This window comes from Colletotrichum orchidophilum (genome assembly GCF_001831195.1).
Source record: "Colletotrichum orchidophilum strain IMI 309357 chromosome Unknown Scaffold_29.1, whole genome shotgun sequence".
Lineage (NCBI taxonomy): Eukaryota > Fungi > Ascomycota > Sordariomycetes > Glomerellales > Glomerellaceae > Colletotrichum > Colletotrichum orchidophilum.
In genome coordinates this window covers 201,902-219,851 of record NW_019172985.1, presented here as the reverse complement: position 1 = coordinate 219,851, position 17,950 = coordinate 201,902, and the positions used below count along the sequence as shown (strand labels likewise).

The 17,950-nt window shown below is 53.4% G+C and overlaps 9 protein-coding genes across 9 annotated transcripts; 5 read left to right on the top strand and 4 right to left on the bottom strand.

Moving 5' to 3' along the window:
- Positions 1-607: 607 nt before the first annotated feature.
- On the bottom strand, positions 608-2,052 carry CORC01_04449 (major facilitator superfamily transporter; the record flags this gene model as incomplete). The annotated part of the gene is made up of 3 exons (XM_022616096.1): positions 608-1,240; positions 1,299-1,790; positions 1,855-2,052. 3 exons carry the CDS (start codon positions 2,050-2,052, stop codon positions 608-610), a joined length of 1,323 nt encoding a protein of 440 aa, XP_022477404.1.
- A 1,458-nt stretch (positions 2,053-3,510) lies between these two features.
- Positions 3,511-4,231, bottom strand: CORC01_04448 (uncharacterized protein; the record flags this gene model as incomplete). The annotated part of the gene is made up of 2 exons (XM_022616095.1): positions 3,511-3,978; positions 4,055-4,231. The coding sequence occupies 2 exons, from the start codon at positions 4,229-4,231 to the stop codon at positions 3,511-3,513; spliced, it is 645 nt and encodes a 214-aa protein (XP_022477403.1).
- CORC01_04447 (glycosyl hydrolase family 92) lies at positions 3,517-4,927 on the top strand (the record flags this gene model as incomplete). The annotated part of the gene is made up of 2 exons (XM_022616094.1): positions 3,517-3,909; positions 4,625-4,927. Coding segments are annotated over 2 exons (696 nt in total), but the record flags the coding sequence as incomplete, so codon positions are not given.
- A 212-nt stretch (positions 4,928-5,139) lies between these two features.
- On the top strand, positions 5,140-5,727 carry CORC01_04446 (uncharacterized protein; the record flags this gene model as incomplete). The annotated part of the gene is made up of 2 exons (XM_022616093.1): positions 5,140-5,181; positions 5,440-5,727. The coding sequence occupies 2 exons, from the start codon at positions 5,140-5,142 to the stop codon at positions 5,725-5,727; spliced, it is 330 nt and encodes a 109-aa protein (XP_022477401.1).
- A 611-nt stretch (positions 5,728-6,338) lies between these two features.
- CORC01_04445 (primase zinc finger) lies at positions 6,339-8,462 on the bottom strand (the record flags this gene model as incomplete). The annotated part of the gene is made up of 1 exon (XM_022616092.1): positions 6,339-8,462. The coding sequence occupies one exon, from the start codon at positions 8,460-8,462 to the stop codon at positions 6,339-6,341; it is 2,124 nt and encodes a 707-aa protein (XP_022477400.1).
- Positions 8,463-9,473: 1,011 nt separating this feature from the next.
- CORC01_04444 (uncharacterized protein) lies at positions 9,474-10,775 on the top strand (the record flags this gene model as incomplete). The annotated part of the gene is made up of 1 exon (XM_022616091.1): positions 9,474-10,775. One exon carries the CDS (start codon positions 9,474-9,476, stop codon positions 10,773-10,775), a length of 1,302 nt encoding a protein of 433 aa, XP_022477399.1.
- A 78-nt stretch (positions 10,776-10,853) lies between these two features.
- CORC01_04443 (DASH complex subunit Duo1) lies at positions 10,854-11,597 on the bottom strand (the record flags this gene model as incomplete). The annotated part of the gene is made up of 2 exons (XM_022616090.1): positions 10,854-11,273; positions 11,331-11,597. The coding sequence occupies 2 exons, from the start codon at positions 11,595-11,597 to the stop codon at positions 10,854-10,856; spliced, it is 687 nt and encodes a 228-aa protein (XP_022477398.1).
- Positions 11,598-12,617: 1,020 nt separating this feature from the next.
- CORC01_04442 (uncharacterized protein) lies at positions 12,618-13,969 on the top strand (the record flags this gene model as incomplete). Its single annotated transcript, XM_022616089.1, has 2 exons — positions 12,618-13,405; positions 13,471-13,969. The coding sequence occupies 2 exons, from the start codon at positions 12,618-12,620 to the stop codon at positions 13,967-13,969; spliced, it is 1,287 nt and encodes a 428-aa protein (XP_022477397.1).
- Positions 13,970-14,976: 1,007 nt separating this feature from the next.
- CORC01_04441 (5'/3'-nucleotidase SurE) lies at positions 14,977-17,778 on the top strand (the record flags this gene model as incomplete). The annotated part of the gene is made up of 3 exons (XM_022616088.1): positions 14,977-15,896; positions 15,970-16,035; positions 16,212-17,778. The coding sequence occupies 3 exons, from the start codon at positions 14,977-14,979 to the stop codon at positions 17,776-17,778; spliced, it is 2,553 nt and encodes an 850-aa protein (XP_022477396.1).
- Positions 17,779-17,950: the final 172 nt, after the last annotated feature.

Below are 17,950 nucleotides of genomic sequence, written 5' to 3'. Positions count from 1 at the left end.
GTGTCTAGGAATGATTGCGATTGCCTCTTTGTGGGTGGATAGGATGCCGGTACTTCCTCTTGTCGCTCTAGGTCCGGCGTTGAATAATAATGCGAGGCGAACTTTGTATTTAGGTGGTAACGATAAGGTATACAGGAGCAGTCCTGTCAATGGTTCGAGCTTAAGACATACTCTGCTGTTCTTGTATTCCTGTGCCTGGCTAATCTATCAGATGACGTTCAAATTTCCGCCCGCCCTGGTGGTCTATGCTACACACCTTTGCTCGGTTTCCGAAGCACGATATCCACACACTGCGGAACGTCGGACGTGAGAACATGTCAACTACGAACACCAGGACACAAGAACACCAAGCCCTGGCACAACCAAACCCGAAACCAGGGCGAACGAGCGAGGTTGTGCCTAAACGGCCCGAAAGGCCGGTTCGTGGGGTTGATGTGTCTTACAGGCGCTTAAGTTGACGTCAGTCGGTGAGGATGAGGGTCCCTTTGCACGTCTGGCTGACGATTTTGACTATGATGTGATGGTGATGTCGAGCTAAAGATCGACTTATTTCTGTTTGAAGACGAGAAGATTATCACATGAAGGTGGCAATGCAGCGAACAGCTGCCTACGCATCTTGTCCACCCATGAGCCACAACGCGCCGCAACTCGCCTGGAGCAACATGCCACAGACGAGAAACACCTTACCCGCCTGCCCATCGCTGCTGAACATAAGGCTCACAACCACAAAAACATTCAGCGGAATTCTCAGCACGCCGTACACCTGCGCCCTGACACCGTCATCGACGACCTTGCCCTTGAGATACCCCATCGAAGGGAAATACAACCCAACACAGGCTTCGAACAGGCAAAAGAGCCAAAAGGTGACTTGCTCCGCGCGAGGGGGCCCCGTTCCAAGGGCAAAAAATACGACGTTGGCGGCGAGCAAGACCAATAGTAGCAGTCGGGATGGCGTGGAGACGAGGGCGAGGAGGCGGGGATACAGGAGAGAGGCGAGGAGGGTCGAGGCCATGAAGGAGGCAAAAATAATGCCGTAAGGAAGTGACTCTGGTGAAGACGACGCGGAGACGAGGACAGGGGACCACAAGACTACAAAGAGGTACATTGAGCCTTCGAACATGGTTGAGGCGAGGCCGATTGTGAGAACACGCTTGTCCGTAATTGTGGACCAAAGGCTGGGCTTTTGGGCTGTGGACTTTTCCGACTCGGATTTTTGACCTGTTGAGCCATAGTTTTCATCCTTCAAATTCAGTCAGTGGGGATCTAGTAATGAAATACGATGAGACACCGCAACATACCCATTGGCTGGCAATGACACCAGCAGCAACGATCAGCAGCCCGACACTGGCCAAGAAAGGCGACTTGCGCGTCCCAGTGACGGAGACGAGCCACTCGCTCACCACACCGCTCACAATTGCGACGACGCTGTTGACGGTACTCATTAGGCCGAAGGTCCGCGAGAGGTCCATGCCCTTCTCACCCAGACTGCGGGCATGAAAATCGGTCACCATCCAGCTCTCGAAGACGCTGAACAACAGACTCGTTCCCAGACCGCCGAGAACACGGCCAATGAATAATATCGGAACGCTGGGTATCGTGGTAAGAATGCAGGAGAGCGCATATGCGGCGCAGAAGAAGAGACAGCTGGCCTTGCGGCCGTGGCGGTCAGCGAATGAGCCGATGAAGTAGCCGGCTACGGCGCCGGATACGAAGCCAGTTGTGAAGAGCGTTGGCACGAAGTCTGAAGAAATTTGATGCTCATTCTTGTAAAGAGAATAAAGAAACGGTCCCTAGTATTGGCATGTTAGAAGTTCCATCGTCATACTTAGAAAGTGCATGTGGGAAGCAAGCTACCTGCAGCCAATCTGAACCCATTACAAGGGCGTAGACGACGTAGAAGGCCCACTGGGAGCCTGTCTGCTTTGGCTTTTGCTGAGAATTTTTCTTCTCGTCTCCTTTAGAGGCATTAGACTTGTCTTGGCTGCCCGAGGCGAAGAGAAAGCCACAGGCGAGCAGGAGGCCGCCGAGGTTGACTTGATAGATATCCAGCATCGTGGCGGCTACCTAGGTCCTAGGCTGTCAATCGTTGCACGCTGGCAAACAAGAGGATTGAGGAATGCTGAGTATAGTAGGAGAGAAAGCTGAATTCTTTGAGAATACTATAAGAGACGAGGTCAAAAATGAAAGCTTATAAGGTGGAGTGAAGTCGACAAACTTCAAAAGGCCCAGGTGTCCTTCTCCATCTTGCACGGGGTGGTGTTCCGGGGGCCAAGCTGGAGCACGGAGCGTTTCGGGCGCACAACCTCCAAAGAGGCCCCTCCAAACGTCTCGTTTTAGCTCATTGAGTTCATCTGAATCAAGTGAGACTGGCGTTCGGACGGATGCCTCCCTCATGTGGGCTTATAAATTATGTAAAGCCATTGTCATCTTGCAAGTCTGACTCATTGTGAACTGAGTAATAATAAGCCACCTCCCAAATGTCGAGGGAACGAGAAGAAGCTGCCGAAGCTGCGGTGTTCGCGGATAAGAAAGACATGGGCGGGAGAAAGTGGAGATGTCTGGGGCCGTGCTACCCCAATACAGAAACGAGCTAGGGGCTTCACAGTGTGCGGATCCCAGAAAGATCACCCCGTAGTTTCAAATGGTACGGTTTTCACGGAATCATCCAACACCACGCCTTATTCCCTCGGCTCTCCGACTTGAGAACATGAATATGGGATAGAGTAATTCAAATTCACTTTCACCTCTAAACGAAGCGAGGGCCTCACTGGCCATATTACTTGAAGAAGTGGATGCCCTACTGTAGGTAGTCATAACGGACGTTTGCTGGCGCTTGACTGAGCCCAACCCATCGCAGGAGTGCTGGTTGGTATCCCTGGCGAACTGATGAAAATCCCGGAGGTCATTCAATTCCACATACGGCATCATATTTGGCGTTTGGCCCGTATAGCGTTTGACCAAGTCTGCGTTCCGATGAGAGTGGCAAGAATTGCACAATCCATTAGGCCATATGTCATTTATTTTGACTCTGCAAATACCCGCCGCCACTCTTACTTGAACTGAACGACACCATTGAACCATTCGACGTCACGTCTATTACTCCCGTGACCTTCCATGGGATCGTCGAATCAAGTACCACCTACCACGTGGAGCTTTCGTGCTTGCTCAATAACTAGTTAGCTTTACTAAGTCGGACAACGTTGCGGCCGGGATTGCCGTGCAGTCATTATGCATGAGACAAGGTCATGGAAGAACTTGAAAATGAGCTCTGCAGAGCTCATCGAGTCTGATGTTCTCATTCTTGGCCTTGACAAATACTGGGTGACTTCCGGTTTTGAGTCAGTCTCTACTCACACGGAGAGCCTGCCATGACCAGATTGGTTTCCTCAAGTACCTCTTGAGCGATCAGTCATCGTTCGAGTTGTAGTTCGTCTGGTTCCTCACAACGTGCGCTTCTTCGCACCGCTCACTGCCTTCGCAAGGACGGGATGCTGTCAATCGTTTGATCCCTTAGCCTTCGCAAACCCCTTGGTCGGCTCCCAATGCGGCCGAAACGTTTTCGCCGACGCAACAACACCGTACGGCCTCGCCAAGGCCGCGTGTGACGTCGACGGAGACAGAACCGGCGAATTCTCGACCGATGGAAGCAACGTCACCGGCTTCAGCATTGTCCATGATAGCGGCACCGGGGGAATCCCCAGCTTGGGTAAATTTCCGCTCTTCCCGCAGGTCCGTCCCGGCGATGAGCTCAAGAACTGTATGTTCCGGATCCGGGACCGGGCGACGAAGCATGACTTGAACAAGACCGTCGCCGAGCGAGGTTACTTCTCCGTCGAACTGGCGTCCGGCGTGAAGACGGGCATGACGGTGGCTGAGCACGCTGCACTCATGCGGTTCAATTTTCCGAGCGTAAATGAGCATCCGCTCGTGCTGTTGGACTTGACAGTTGAGATCTTTGGGCGAGTAGTCAGAATGCATCTATCAAGATTGACATGCCTATCGGGCGGATGTTGGGAACGGGACCTTTCTGCCTAGCTTCGTCGCTGGGTCTTACAGGCTTCGCTACTGCGTCGACTTCTTCGGAGGCAAGATCTTTGATACCTGGGTCTGGGTAAATGGGTAAACAACAGTTGGCAATGAGCCCAAGGAGCTGCTCATAACTAGAGGCTTCAACTTGTTTTATCTCGAGGGTGGCCGGGTTCGTGCGCTTCAAAGAGGTGGTCAATGACATGGTCACTGCCGGGGTGGGAATCTCGCTCAAGAGTAGTGATCAGGCATGCCGCAACGCAGAGAAGGAATTCCGGATCCAAGGTACAACTTTGACGCGCTGGTGAAGAGAGCAAAGGACGCCTGGAGAGACAGACCGAGCCCCGTATCAACCAAGGCAGCTGGCACAACGGGCGACCTTCAGAGGAGTTTCTGGAGCGGCTTGCACCGCAACGTGATTCTCTCTCAGAATTCGTCTGGCGAGACAGGTAAATCCCTTACTTTGACTTATTTAACTGGTAAGAAAAGATCCCGTGTCTGTCTCTACCCCTACTTAGGTACCTGACAAGTTCACAGCATTATGGATCGTTTTCGTGCCTAGCACCCTTAGCTAACCGTCATCGACCCAACGGCCCAGGCACAAATGGTGAATTCCATGCTCGACATCTATAAGCGCGAAGGTTGGCTACCAGGCTGCCGTATGTCTCTCTGCAAAGGAGGCTCCAACGCCGACGTCGTTATCGTTGACTACTACGTCAAAAACTTGGCCTCGATACTCTGGGAGTTGGCACTCACCGCAATAACCAAAGATGCCGAGGACGAGCCTCCAGATTGGTCTTATGAGGGCCGCGCGGCGGCCTCACAAGCTGCAAAAGCCTCAACTACATCCCATACCTCGATTTCGACCCGATCGGCTCCGGCACAAATTCAAGGAGCGTGACGAGGATCCAGGAGGACTCTCATAACGACTACTGCCTAGCAACACTGGCTCAGGGATTAGGTAAGGATACGTTTCATGACAGGTACATTAGAGAAGCATCGACTGGCAGAATTAGTGGAAGTCAGACCAAAAATCGTTGATCGACGGCACCGACACTGGTGTTTCTGGGTTCTTCCAGCCCAAAGTGACTTGTATGTTTTATGGTCATAAGAATGATCGACAAGAAGCTGGATGGTGCTTGCGAGGCATTTCAAGTAAGTGACATTCACTGCTCGGGTTAGACTGCGACGTTTCCCTGATGAAGACCATTTTGCGCTTTATGTGTCAACTACACGTCAAATACAGTAATTAATTTCCCCAAGAGTCACCGGTGCCTTTGGTGTGCTTCTACCAACCCCAGCGAATCCTGGAATTACGTAGATCAACTTTGGTCAGTTGACTCAGCTCACCTCTTTGAACATATTGGCGGGATTCCTGCACTTAACCACCATATAACGCAGCCATTCTGATAGACTTGGCAATTAATCCGCTTTGGGCCATTCGGGAGACAACATCATGGAATGCTTCACCTGGCCGGAGAGAGACAAGCCGACCTGGAACTACATGAGCCAGCCACCCTCAAGAAGTTTACATGTTTTGAGCCCTTCAAGCTAATCCTTCTCTTCATCGGCGCCATTGCTGCTGCGATAGAGGGCAAATATGCTACAATGATGGTTGCCAAGATTGTTGTTAAGAATCAGACGATCTGTAATTCGGATCTAATTCAAAGGTTGTTGTCACACTTAAGTTTTCAAACTTGAAGGGGCCGCTTGAGTCGGTCGAAGCGATGTAGTCTGGGTTTAGAGATATGTTGAAGTCAAATTCAAAGAAACGTTTAACATAACAAGTATTTGAATGCCCAAGACAAGATCTAGGGCCCGACCTAAGACTTAGCTACGTAGCATACCTTACGTGAAAATGGTGCAGAACATGGGGGGCCCAGGACCAAGAGCCCTAGTCTCCCACCTAGGACAGAAGAGACAAACCTCACTTTCGAGCCCCTGAGTTAAGGATATCAGTGATTTTTGTGCGGCCCAGTGAGACGTAGCTAGACAGGGACGAATGGAGGGCACCTCGATCTCATTATTGATGCAACGCCGTGGGAAATAGCCTGCCCTACCTTACGCAGGTATGTTGCTATGTGATCACACGAGGTACCAGAAAAACCGACCAGCTCTGATCACAATAGCGTCATCTCGACGTAATATCCTGTCTTCGAACCCTTTTCTGTAATCCTTGTTTGGTAACCGTAATCGCTTCAAGCGGACTCCATCCAGGAGTTGTGGAAAATCCCTTGTAACCTCGGTCCCATGCCTTTCCATTCCGTCCGCCCAGTGTCGCCTCGCATGACCCATTCCCATATATGCTGCTTTTACACAATAATCAAATCGTCGTCATCGTCATCTTCAAAAGAAACTGACTGCGGCAGGTCCATACCCAGACTCTCCCTTCCAGCCTCGCGGATCCCCTTCTCCGTCACAAACCTTGTTTTCTTTCTCACTGGCGGCTTATCGCTGTTCAGCTTCTCGCCTTCCTTCATCTTGGCGAGCTTGTCCTTGAGATTACTGCCCCATCCAAAACCGGTCTTGAGCCCTGTCGCGGCCGTCGCCGACGAGGGCGCGCCGACCGAGGAGCTGGACTGTGCACTCTGTGGTCTCTTGCGCTTGATAGGGCTGAGGTGGATAGCTAGTTCCCTATTCCTGGGCGCAATGATGCCTAAACTCTTCGTATCGAGCTTCTGCCGCCCCCCAAGTGCGTTGGAAGATGGCGCGGACGACGACGAGGCCGATGTGGATGGGGTATTACGGCTGCGGTCCGTTTGCTGCATGTACTCCTTCCCGGCACCGGCGCCGATTTTACTCAGACGCGACATGATACCCCTTTCGCGTTCTTGGGCAATCATTCTTCTTTTCAGGTTTTCCTCCTTCTCTCTCCTATCCATAAGTGCCTGGCCTCCATCGATAAGTTGCGCAGAGCTCAATGATTTTGTAGCGAACCAATGGCTATGTGTTTCTCGGTCGTACTTCCCCAATTTCTTGTCAGGCTCTGGTTTAAGAGGCTGTCGCGATTTCCTTTGATACCTCTCTCCAACACCGCCAAAGTCCATCGTGTTGACCTCCATGCGGTTTGCTCGCTGCTTGGAGACCGCTTCGTTGGTGTGAAACTCACAGAACTCGGTCCGTTTCTTGTTGACCCAGGAGTTGCAGTATTCACCATCTCTCTTGATGGATTTGCAAAAGCCCAAGTCTCGGGCCTTTCCAATCTCCATGATTGTGTCGGCATCAGAGTTTATCACTAGACTGAACTTGCCGGTAGCTTCTCGGCCAGCTGGAGGAGGCATGATGGTCGGATTCAGAATGGCCAGCACTGTGCCTTCTGTGAGTTTCCAGAATCGGGTAAAGCCCGAATTGAACAGAAACAACTCTAGCTCCCACTTCAGGTCACACAAAGTGACGACCATGTACTTCCCTCTGTCTGACTGCTTGCCGTTTTGATCAGCCCGGGGCTTGTGAGAGCGAGGTTCTGACTTCTTTGCGATAACGGCGAAGACGACAATATCCTGCTCTATGTCTGGAAGTTGAAATTCAGGAGCCTTGACCTTCCGCAGCAAGTCTGGCAACTTGAATATCTTCTTCCCAGACAGAGTCCTTGTCAAGACTTGATGAGGAAGAATGCGTTGCGAGAGATGAAAGCTGGAGTACGGCTCAAATGCCGACGCTTCAGCTTCTGGCACGTCTGCTGGCGCGACCTTCTTAGAGTTTTGTCCGGCCATCATCCAGTCAGGTGGAGCTTCGTAGAGGCCTTCGGGATCATCGTCATCTTTAGGGGATGGTGCTAGAAGCGCAGGTATTGTGTCGAGCTTGCGCTGGCTGGGTTCTGCCTTGCTCAGTCTACCAAGGATTTCCTCCCTGGTAAATTGTGGCGCAGTGTCCGCTTGCTCAGGAATGTCTATCGCTTTTTCCTTGAACTGCTCAATCTCTTTTTGCCCAATATCAAAAGCTTCAGATCTGACCTTTTGGACTCTTTCTCGCAAGCCCTGGCGGTCAATCTCTTGTGTTCTCGCCGCAGCTAACCTCTCGTTGAAGCTCAGTGGCCGTTGCGTCTCTTGCTGAGCAGGAGTTCGTGACCTTTGAAGATAGCCGCCGACTTGTTGCTGTCCATCTTGGGAATTTGTATTCCTCCGCAGTACACTTGGTGCCCTCTTGATACCTTTGTCGGTCCCAAGCGGAACCCGGGTCGGTGATGCTTTTGATGGCGCGGGCTGCATCTTCCGAATTGGAGACACAGGCACCTCGATGGCAGTTTGGGGTTCGGGTCGGGATATTGCCCGACTTGCGCCGAGTCCTAAACCTCTTGAAGTCGGTCTCGTTTGAGTCGGTGGGGCTCCTTCCGTCCGCTCCCTCGCGCTCTGCAATTTCTTCAACTTTAACCTGGCCTGAATCTCTTGCAACTTCAACTGAAGTGTCTCCTCATCCTCGTCCTCCTCGTCGTCCATTCCGTCGTTCAAGTTCGCCGACCGCGTAGATAAGGTGGAATTTGCTCGTCCTCTTTTCAACGGTGAAGGGGAGGGTGATCCTCGATTCTGAAGACGTCTGAGGCGCTCGCGGCCGCTTGGGGTGCTAATGAGGGCTTCGTGAGGGGATCGGGGAGGCCATTGAGGCTCGTCGGATGGGGCTACGCCAATGTTATGATGTTGATCGACAAGAGTGTCCCTATATTACGAACCAAGAGGCATCTTGCCAGGGTATCGCAATGATGTGGGTGAGAACGCAGCTGTCGAATGTCCAGTCCACCTTCCAGGGAAGACCAGTTGATGGAGCTTCAACGCCACAAGCCCATGACCCGCCAGCCGGCCTTGTCAGCTTCGTCCGGCGCAAGACTCGGACGATGGTAGAGAAGAGGGTCTGTGCTGGCAAACAAACAACAAGCAGACAAAGAAAATACGGCGACCGATGAGAAGCGTGTGAAATGCGGCTAAAGGAGTGACGTCGGATTTTGCGAGCCAAATAACCATCTGAAATACGGTAAAGCACGAGTACCGAGTACGAATAGTGCGGTAAGAATACCTCGAAATCGTTATCGAATTGTCGCATCTGAACTCGTCGTCACGATAAGCCTGGGGGGACTAGCCTGACAAGAGGAGTTTGACGTGGAGTAGTCTACGGCTTTTCGGTGCAACTATTGGCTGTAGTCGCGTCATGCACATGGAACGCGATCCACTTTTTAATTGAACTCCGGCGCGTCGTCGCGTTAGAGCACAGGCACACAGGGTCCAAAAACGGTACCAGGTATCTTCGTCCCGCTCAGTACCTTGACCTTTGGTAAGGTAGGTAGGTATTGACCACCGCAAGCTTGCTTGTTCGCATTCAATATCCGACCAACCGCCAGACCTTCCCTCAGACCTCTTACACCATCGCCAGCCGTTCTTTCTGGTCAATTGGTCTTTCTGATGTAAATGACCCTTTGAACATCGTCAAACTGACTCCTGTACACATTATCTTCCACCATGGCGAGGACAAGATCGACCAAAGCCGCACCGGCGGCAAAGACTGAGTCGAGCAATGCCTCTTCGACGGCCAAATACAGCTTGCCCGAAGACTCGTCAAGTGCTCTTCAATTGTTCATCATTCCCAAAAAAGCTACCAGTGAGGCTCGCATAGTCTCCTTGGCGAACCCTCGTTACTCAAAACCCACCCGCTACCTGCTTTGCCCGGAGACAGGTATCTACGAGTTCACCAAGGTTGCTGCGCCGAAGACGACGCCCAGAAGCTGGATGATTGAGACGCCCGCTGGCAAATTGGAGGAATCGGATGCAAAAGACGGATCACAGGTTGAAACCCAAATCACCAACGGCGCCGACCTCTTTATCGCGACAGCCATGGACCCTCTGTTCCTACTGGTTCCGGGCCTCTTCGGTCCCGTCAACGCCAAGTCGCAAGAGACGAAGCGACTTTTCCTTTCCAGCGACGACCACTTCGATGCAGTTTCAACATCTTCTCCTCACATGTCTGAAGCCCTACGAAGTCCCAAGACCAGGGTCCTCCTCGAATCACGCATGGAAGCCGTGTGTGACACTGTTGATGCCGGCGATGAGAAGATGTATCGGCTGAGCGAGAAAAAGCTTGTTCTTCAGATCCTCTCAAAGGCAAGATCCATGGGTTCCAAGGGGCTCCCCGCTAGTATGGACGAGAAATTTGTCCAGAAAGTCTTGGAAGCGCCTATCCAAGTTCAGAAGTCACAAGTTGTCAAGGTGGAAGTGGCTGCGGAAGAAGCGAACACGCCAACACTGCAGCACGACGCTGGTGAATCCCAGTCATCCGTCTCAACAGTCGACAGCAAAGCCTCAGTTGCTTCCAATATCTCGACAGCAGCAACCTCTGTCGATGGAGAACTATTCGAAGATACCGTCGTCAGTGCCATCCAAGCATCCGCCGAGGTGACCAGCTTGCAACGACTCAGAGTTGCCTTTAGCTTCATCTGCTCGAGCTACGTTGCGCCAGGCATGGCATCGAGCCTGAAAAAGCTTCTGGCCGATAAGGACGTATCAGGTGTCGACTTCTCGCCATTGGACGAATACCTGGTCCAACTCACGAAGCTTCGCGCAGAAGCTGCCTCGTCCCGCTCCATGGCCGACTACTCCAGGAAGCGAATGCTCGACGAGGAAGAAGAGGAGGCCCGCGCCGAGAAGAAGCGCAAGATGGAGGAGGAAAGGAAAAAGAAGGCCAGCCAAACGCGAGGCGTTAAGGCGTTGGGAAAGGTCAACACAACGGGCATGAAGAAGATGAGCGACTTTTTCAAGAAGAAATAGGCTAGCCGGCGGCCGACCATTCGAATGCATGCATTCCTGGGTATTGGTACTCGTTCACAAACAATACGTATCGTCCCCTCACTCTGTACCTCTAGCTCGCCCCCGATATCCACCACGAACGCTTGCCGCGCCTCTGCCGATTCTCGACGTGCTACTCGAGTAGCTGTGGCCACGAGCTGTCGATGAGGTGCCTCGCACCCGCCCACGAGAAACTCCTCGACCACGCGGTGCGCTCCCGACTGCCGCCTGTCTCTGTCGCTCTTCGTCCTCCTCTTCTCTCCTCCTCCGAGCCGCCTCGCGCCGCCTCTCCTCATCAGCCGCCCGTCTCTCGGCAAGCTGCTGCTTTTGTACCGTCTCTGCCTCCATCTGTACCAAGTCATTACTTGCGCCTTGCCAATTGGGATTGAGAATAAGCCGTTGGTTGTGTTCGGTTTGGGAGAGAATGCGGGTCCAGGTGTTGAGGAGCGTGGATGCGTTTGATACGGTGCTGCCAACAGTCTAGAGGACAATGTCAGCTGGTTTCACTTGGAAGAGGCTTTTCACGAGGCAGCGCACATTCATGTTGCCCTTGGCCTTGTCAAGGGTGCTGATTATGCCTTCAATGGCAGCATTGATGTTTCGCACACCCTCCAACTCTTTGCGCAAAGACGCCTCTCTGTCATAAGGGGCGTTCTGATGCTGGTTCGCGGGCGTTTTTGGCGTCTTGGGGGTCTTGGGTGTTCTAGGGGTCTCGGGCCGATCGGATGGAGGAGCTACTTTGCCATCGGGGCCAGGCGATGCCCATATGTCCTCCGTGAGGGAATCGTCGGCATATTCAGCCATTGCAGTAAGGGCGTTTAGCGTCCAGCTGCAGCTACAGATTCGCTGTAGCTCAGGTCTCCCTTATTCGGTAATGGTTACTCCAGACTTGGATGAAAGGGTAGCTCGGTCGAAGTACCACGGGCTGACTTGTCTGTACGGTTGAGAAGTGCGGCGCAAGGTCGAGTGTGACGTTATTTGTTGATGATGGTTTTAGACTTTTGGAGTGGAGGTGCCCGACCGTTTGGGGGAAATGTGGGATGCAGCGAGTGAGGGGCAGTCTGGAGTGGAGACCCTATGTCCGAAGCCAGTGTACGGTGACCTGTGCTTCGCAGCAGCTTCAAGAGTGGTAGTAGTGGAGGTACTCATGCTGGAGGTGTCAGTGCTCATTCGGGCGCTGTTGTTTCTACGCGAAAATTCGCGTCCCCTGAGTAGTCGACGCGTCCCCACTGCTGTTGGTGGGGTTCGCTTAATTTGAATGGGAGAAGGAGGCTTGACTGGTGAGGTGCAGGTGCAAAATGGGGGGCTGGTGCTGGTGCGCTGCAAAACGCTCAGCTCACCCTCACCTCACCCCGTCCCCAGCCTCTACATTTCTCAGCCTCCAGCCTCCTCCCACGTTTTTGAGACCATTTCCTTTTGCATCCCAACTGCCGCCCCATGATCGCCAACATCATCCCATTCCACACATCCACTCCTTACTTACATCACTTGTAGCCAGAGCAACCAGAGACATCGCAAACTCGACCATTTCAACCTCTTTGTACTTGCATAGTGTTGTTGTAAACCATAAGTTCGCTTCACCTCTTGATACTCTGACTGCCGGAGTTCATCTCGAGTTTCTGACCTCCCTCACCTTATCTTCTCCATTGTCATCACCTCACCTTGTCAACTGCAACTTGACGCTAAGCAAAAAAAAAATCGCGCGCATTCTCATCTTCACCAAAAGTTGCATGCGCAATTGGGGACTTCAAAGGATACCAATTAGGAAGTGACGGTGCACCAACTCTCGACGACCTCGGCTGCCTGCCTGCCCTTTTCGACACCATGGCTACAGTCTTTGCCGCATCAACACCTTCACCTCCCCCTACCATCCATACACCGCCAACACCCAAACACGGCTGGAGCGATAACTGGGAGCCTTATTCTCCTCGCAAATCGGCACGTATTTCATCTCGTCGAGCTGCAAACCGAACTCCTTCTCCGCAACCACCAACCCACCGCACTCCTCCACGATCAACTCGCAAACCCATCGCACCTTCTGCCGCTGCAGCCATCGTGTCGCCTGCGGCTACACCTCAGAAGAAGCGCCAACCTGCGCAAGATTCCGTGCGACGATCTTCTGGTTTCTTGACCTCCGAGAGCTCATCGCACGCTGCGTCGTCGCTTGGAATCGATAAGATGGACCGTCAATCGAGCCACACCGCTTCGACTCGTCGCACCGGTATGCTACCCACGCCAGCCAAGACGCCTAAGAAGGTACCTTCCGAGAAGCAGACTGCGCAGATCAAATCGGTCGCGCGCAACCTATTCGCCAACGACGATGAGGCAGCGGCCGTACCCAAGAGAAAGCGAACGCCGAAGAAGTATTCCGGCAATTCGTTGGAGAGCTTCACCGCCACCGAAGTAGAAGAAAAGATCGAGATCTTCACCGATTCGCAAGACCGCGTTCCTGTGCCCGACTCCAGCGTGGACAACCCGTTTTATGGCGATAGCGTTGCCGTCGACCGAGAGCCCCCGCGTCGTCGCAGCAAGCGCAAGGTCGCGATTCCGGGAGAAGCTGCGCAAGGCGTCGACGATGCACTTCAGCGCGAGGACGGCATGGTTTATGTTTTGTAAGTTGACTTCTACACCCGCCCAAAAAAGAAAGGAAAAGGCACTTCACTGACCGTTATTACAGCCGAGGAAAGAAGATATTCCGCAAGTTCGCTGAGCCCGAAGATGAAGACGACGAAGAGGGCAGCTCAAGCGAATCTCGCCTTCGAAGGCCACTAACGCGTTCTGCCATGAAGCCGCGCCTACTTTTCCCTGTCGCGCCCAAGGCGCCTGCTACGGGCACCACTCTCGAGGAAGAGGAAGCCATTACCGACATCGAAGACCATCACCTCGAGGAGGATCCCGAGGTTGAGGCGACGCCAGGGACCCCGGTCGAGGTCGAGGAAGAGGCCCCATCGACCCCCAAGGCACCCAAATTTGGTCAGACAGTCGCCACTCCGCCGGACACTAGGCGCACCACTCGCTCTGGGCTGAAGAAAGAAGAAGCGACACCGATTAAACGCAAGAGTCGCCAGAGTCCATTCGACGACTGGCCGCGTGTCAAGAGCCGCCAGGGGAGCACTGTCACGAAGCGCGCGGGCGACGAGCTCGAAGCCTCTGCTCCTAAGCGAGCTCGTACTTGAAATTTGTACGATCAAGTTATCTTTGAGTATCGTTCTTTGCACAGCCCAGCAATTCAGAGTCTGGGTCACCACTTCGCTTCGATCAGGATTATGGTACGAGGAAGCACAATTCTCGATAGGCTTTCATGTAATGATTACTTCACTTTCTGGACAAGGGATGAACTGGACGCTGGGCACTAGCGGTATTTCCAATCAACCCCCTTCTTCGACTAGGGTAGACTTATTTTGTTTCTCTGGGTATGGGACAAGATTTCTAAAGCCTGCAGGGAGATATTAGGATTACGGCGTTTGTTTAGCCCTCTATCAAGGGCTGATATTACGTGTAGTAAGAGGGCTGCGATTAGCTCTCCGAAGTCTACAGACTGGGACAATACGAACAACACGAACGATTCTTACAACACCATTGCGTTTCTTATTATCCTGTGAAATTAAAGTGACTCCCAGATCCGTCCAGATGGCTGAATGAGAATGCTCACGCAACGAATGAGAATCAGCTAAGGCAAGGTGGGGAGCTCGGATGCTCATATAACCCAAGAAAGTCGGTTCTGTGGGAAGGCCCGACGTTGGCCTGCTGTTCCCCTCCGAGAGCGCCGAGAGCGGGCACCGCATATCCTTCCGTGTCTAACAAACGTCAACTTGCCCCACTATTGCAACCCCCTCCATCCCACTTTGCGCTCTGAAAGTATGCCCCGAGTTCCTTCGTCCAGATACTCACTCAGGTAAACTCACAACCTCGTCACAAGCGAGCTCCTTCACCTTGAAAGTGAGACTATCACTGGCGGTTGTTAAAACTACTCCCTCTTATCCCAAGCCTCGAAATTGTCACGAAAAAGTCACGCGGTCATCTAGCACCTTAGTGTTAAGCCAAGACCCGCCATTCACCTCTTGCCGCGGGGCAATTTCCTCGACCCCGAAATCTTTGACTTTCAACTCCCTTTTCAGACCTTACCGCAATCAACTCAACTCAGCTCACTCTCAACGGCACAAAGCACCAGCCAGCTGTCAATATGCACATCCTTCTCACCAATGACGACGGTCCGCCATCTCCTCACTCCTCCCCCTACGTTCACTCCCTCGTCCATCAACTCCAGCAAGCAGGCCATGTCGTCTCCGTCTGCCTCCCGCACACCCAGCGCTCCTGGATCGGCAAGGCGCACATGATTGGCCAGACTGTCAAGCCGCTCTACTACCGCCCCTCCACCGAAGGCCTTTTCGGTACAGAAGGCACGACCACGACTCGGCCCTCAGCCAACGGTGCCGACGACGAATGGATCCTCGTTGACGGCACTCCGGCGTCGTGCGTGCAGATCGGCCTACACCACTTTTTCCAGGAGCGCGGGCCGATTGACCTGGTCGTCAGTGGACCGAACTATGGACGCAACACGACCGCTGTGTTCGCGCTGAGTTCGGGTACTTTGGGCGGTGCCCTTGAAGCGGCGGTTTGCAAGAGCAAGTCAATCGCGCTCAGCTACGCCTTCTTTTCGAGGAACCATGACCCCGTGATCATCGAGGGCGCCGCCAGGCACTCGGTCAAGGTCATTGAGAAATTGTATGAGCAATGGCCTGCGGGTGACGAGGTGGATCTTTACAGCGTCAACGTGCCGCTTGTTGAGGGTGTTGAGACGCACAAGACGTACTTTACGAACATGCTGCAGAATTACTGGCGCGACGGCAGCTGCTTCCAGGAAATTGACGGTGACGCTGGCGATGAGGATGAAGAAGAGGAGAAGATTCGCGAGGGCGCCTTCGGGGAAACGTCTGCCGAGAACCCGAAGCAGGACGAGAAGACAAAGACTGAAGGTGAAATTGCCAAGGGTCATCGACACAAGCATTTCAAGTGGGCGCCTAGATTCACAGATGTGTATCAGAGCGTCGAGGAAGCTGCCCCTGGAAACGATGGATGGGCTGTGAAGGAGGGCTACACGAGGTTTGTGATCCCGAGCCCTTATATCGACGGGCTTGAAGGCCCATTCGAGAGTGCTGATGCTGACCACCCACAGTGTGACACCCCTGAAGGCCAATTTCTGGCATGCTTCCCAGCAACTCCATCAGAAGGAGCTGATTCTGTAAGTGAGCCCTTGAAATTAAAAGATATGTAGATTCCCACCAGCTATATGTCTGCGAGAAAGAGAGAGACAAAGATCGCAACACGGCGAAGTAGCCGGGCAGGATGTCAGAACGTTGTTACACGAAGCATGAAGCATAAACGGCTGGGGATAAAAGAGACGATCAAGACATATAGAGGGCCCCTGGGCAAGCTCGGCATGTACTCTTACGCTCTCGATCCGTTTGGGAAGACAATAGATTACATGATAATCATTTTCTTACGCCTCCTCCTCTGTAGTGACAGCCCGCAAACTGAGGCATCTGCAAAGGCAGAAGAAGCCAGTCGCTCGTCGACTAGACTTCCCATGCGAAGTTCCACCTTTGCCGCCCAGCAGTCGACCGCCATGACAGCCGCGAGCCCGAAATTTCACGCCATTATCAACTACGAGGACCCGTATGTCCAACCGCTCATCCTTGAGGCCATGGAACGGCTATTCCCAGGAGCATACTCTCTTCTCCCTGTGCCGCAAGAATCCGCCGACGCCGAACGCGCCCTTGCGGCCAGCCTTCCCTCGGCAGATACGAAGATCCTCCATATCGCTCCATACGAATCTCTCGACTTTGACCACGTCGCCGCGCACCCTGCCACGGCTCTCGTAAATAGCTACGTCATCCGGAAAGCTCTCATCCGGAAGCACTACCTCTCGTCGACGGTGGATCACTGGATCGCGAAGCATCCCTCCTCGTCACTCAAGACGCATGTCAAACGTGGAGAGCATTTTGAGGTAGACTATGCCGAGTTCCTGGACGACGCGCTCGTTGAGGCGTTTGATCTACGAGAGAGCATGGACAGGAACGAGGGTGTCGAGGAGGAGGATAAGAAGGAATGGTGGATTCTGAAGCCGGGCATGAGTGATCGCGGTCAGGGCATCCGGCTATTTAGCTCGATGGAGGAGTTGCAGGGCATCTTTGACGGATGGGAAGAAGAGAGGCCCGACAGCGAGGACGAGGACGAGGAGAACGAGAACGAAGAGACTACTACCGCCGCTGATGGACGCCAGGGAGGAGGGGACTACATCACGACCTCGCACCTCCGCCACTTTGTCGCCCAGCCGTACATCCACCCGCCCCTCCTCCTCCCCTCCGACGCCCGCAAGTTCCACATCCGCACGTACGTCCTCTGCGTCGGCAGCCTGGACGTCTACGTCTACAAGCCGATGCTGGCGCTGTTCGCGGGCAAGACGTACCGCGCGCCATGGGAGGATGTGGACCTGGACGGCCACCTGACGAATACCTGCTTGCAGGGAGGAGGGGGGGAATCTGCCTTGCCGCCCGTGAAGCTGTTTTGGGATCTTGTTCCTTCTGGCAAGGGAGCGGGAACGGGAGCTGGTGCTAGAGAGGAAGCGGGTCTCTCTGCTGAGACGGCGGACCGCATCTTTGAGCGCATTTGCGACGTCACGGGCGAGATCTTCGAGGCCGCGGCGCGGGAAATGACGATCCATTTCCAGCCTCTGGACAACGCGTTCGAGGTGTTTGGGCTGGACTTCCTCGTCGACGAGAACGCCGCGCCCTGGCTGCTCGAGGTCAACTCGTTTCCGGATTTCAAGCAGACGGGCGGAGACCTGAAGGGCGTGGTAGCCGGGTTCTGGGAGGAGTCGTTGAGGAAGGCCGTCGGCGGGTTCTTTGGGGTCGAGCCTGCCGCTGCTGTTGTTGGAGAAGCTGACATGGTTCATGTTAGACGGGTCGACTTGGGCAGACGGTAAGGCGTTTTTTCCCACCTTTCTTGGTCTTGGGCTTGGCGTTGAGGTCGGGACGCCGGTAGTTAAGGATCTGGTTTGAGACCAAGAGGCAAGGCAGACAAAAAGTAGAGACTTTTGTAGAGACTTTTGGGATACAACCCTGCGGGTTTTCAAATCTAGAAACACAAGAATAACA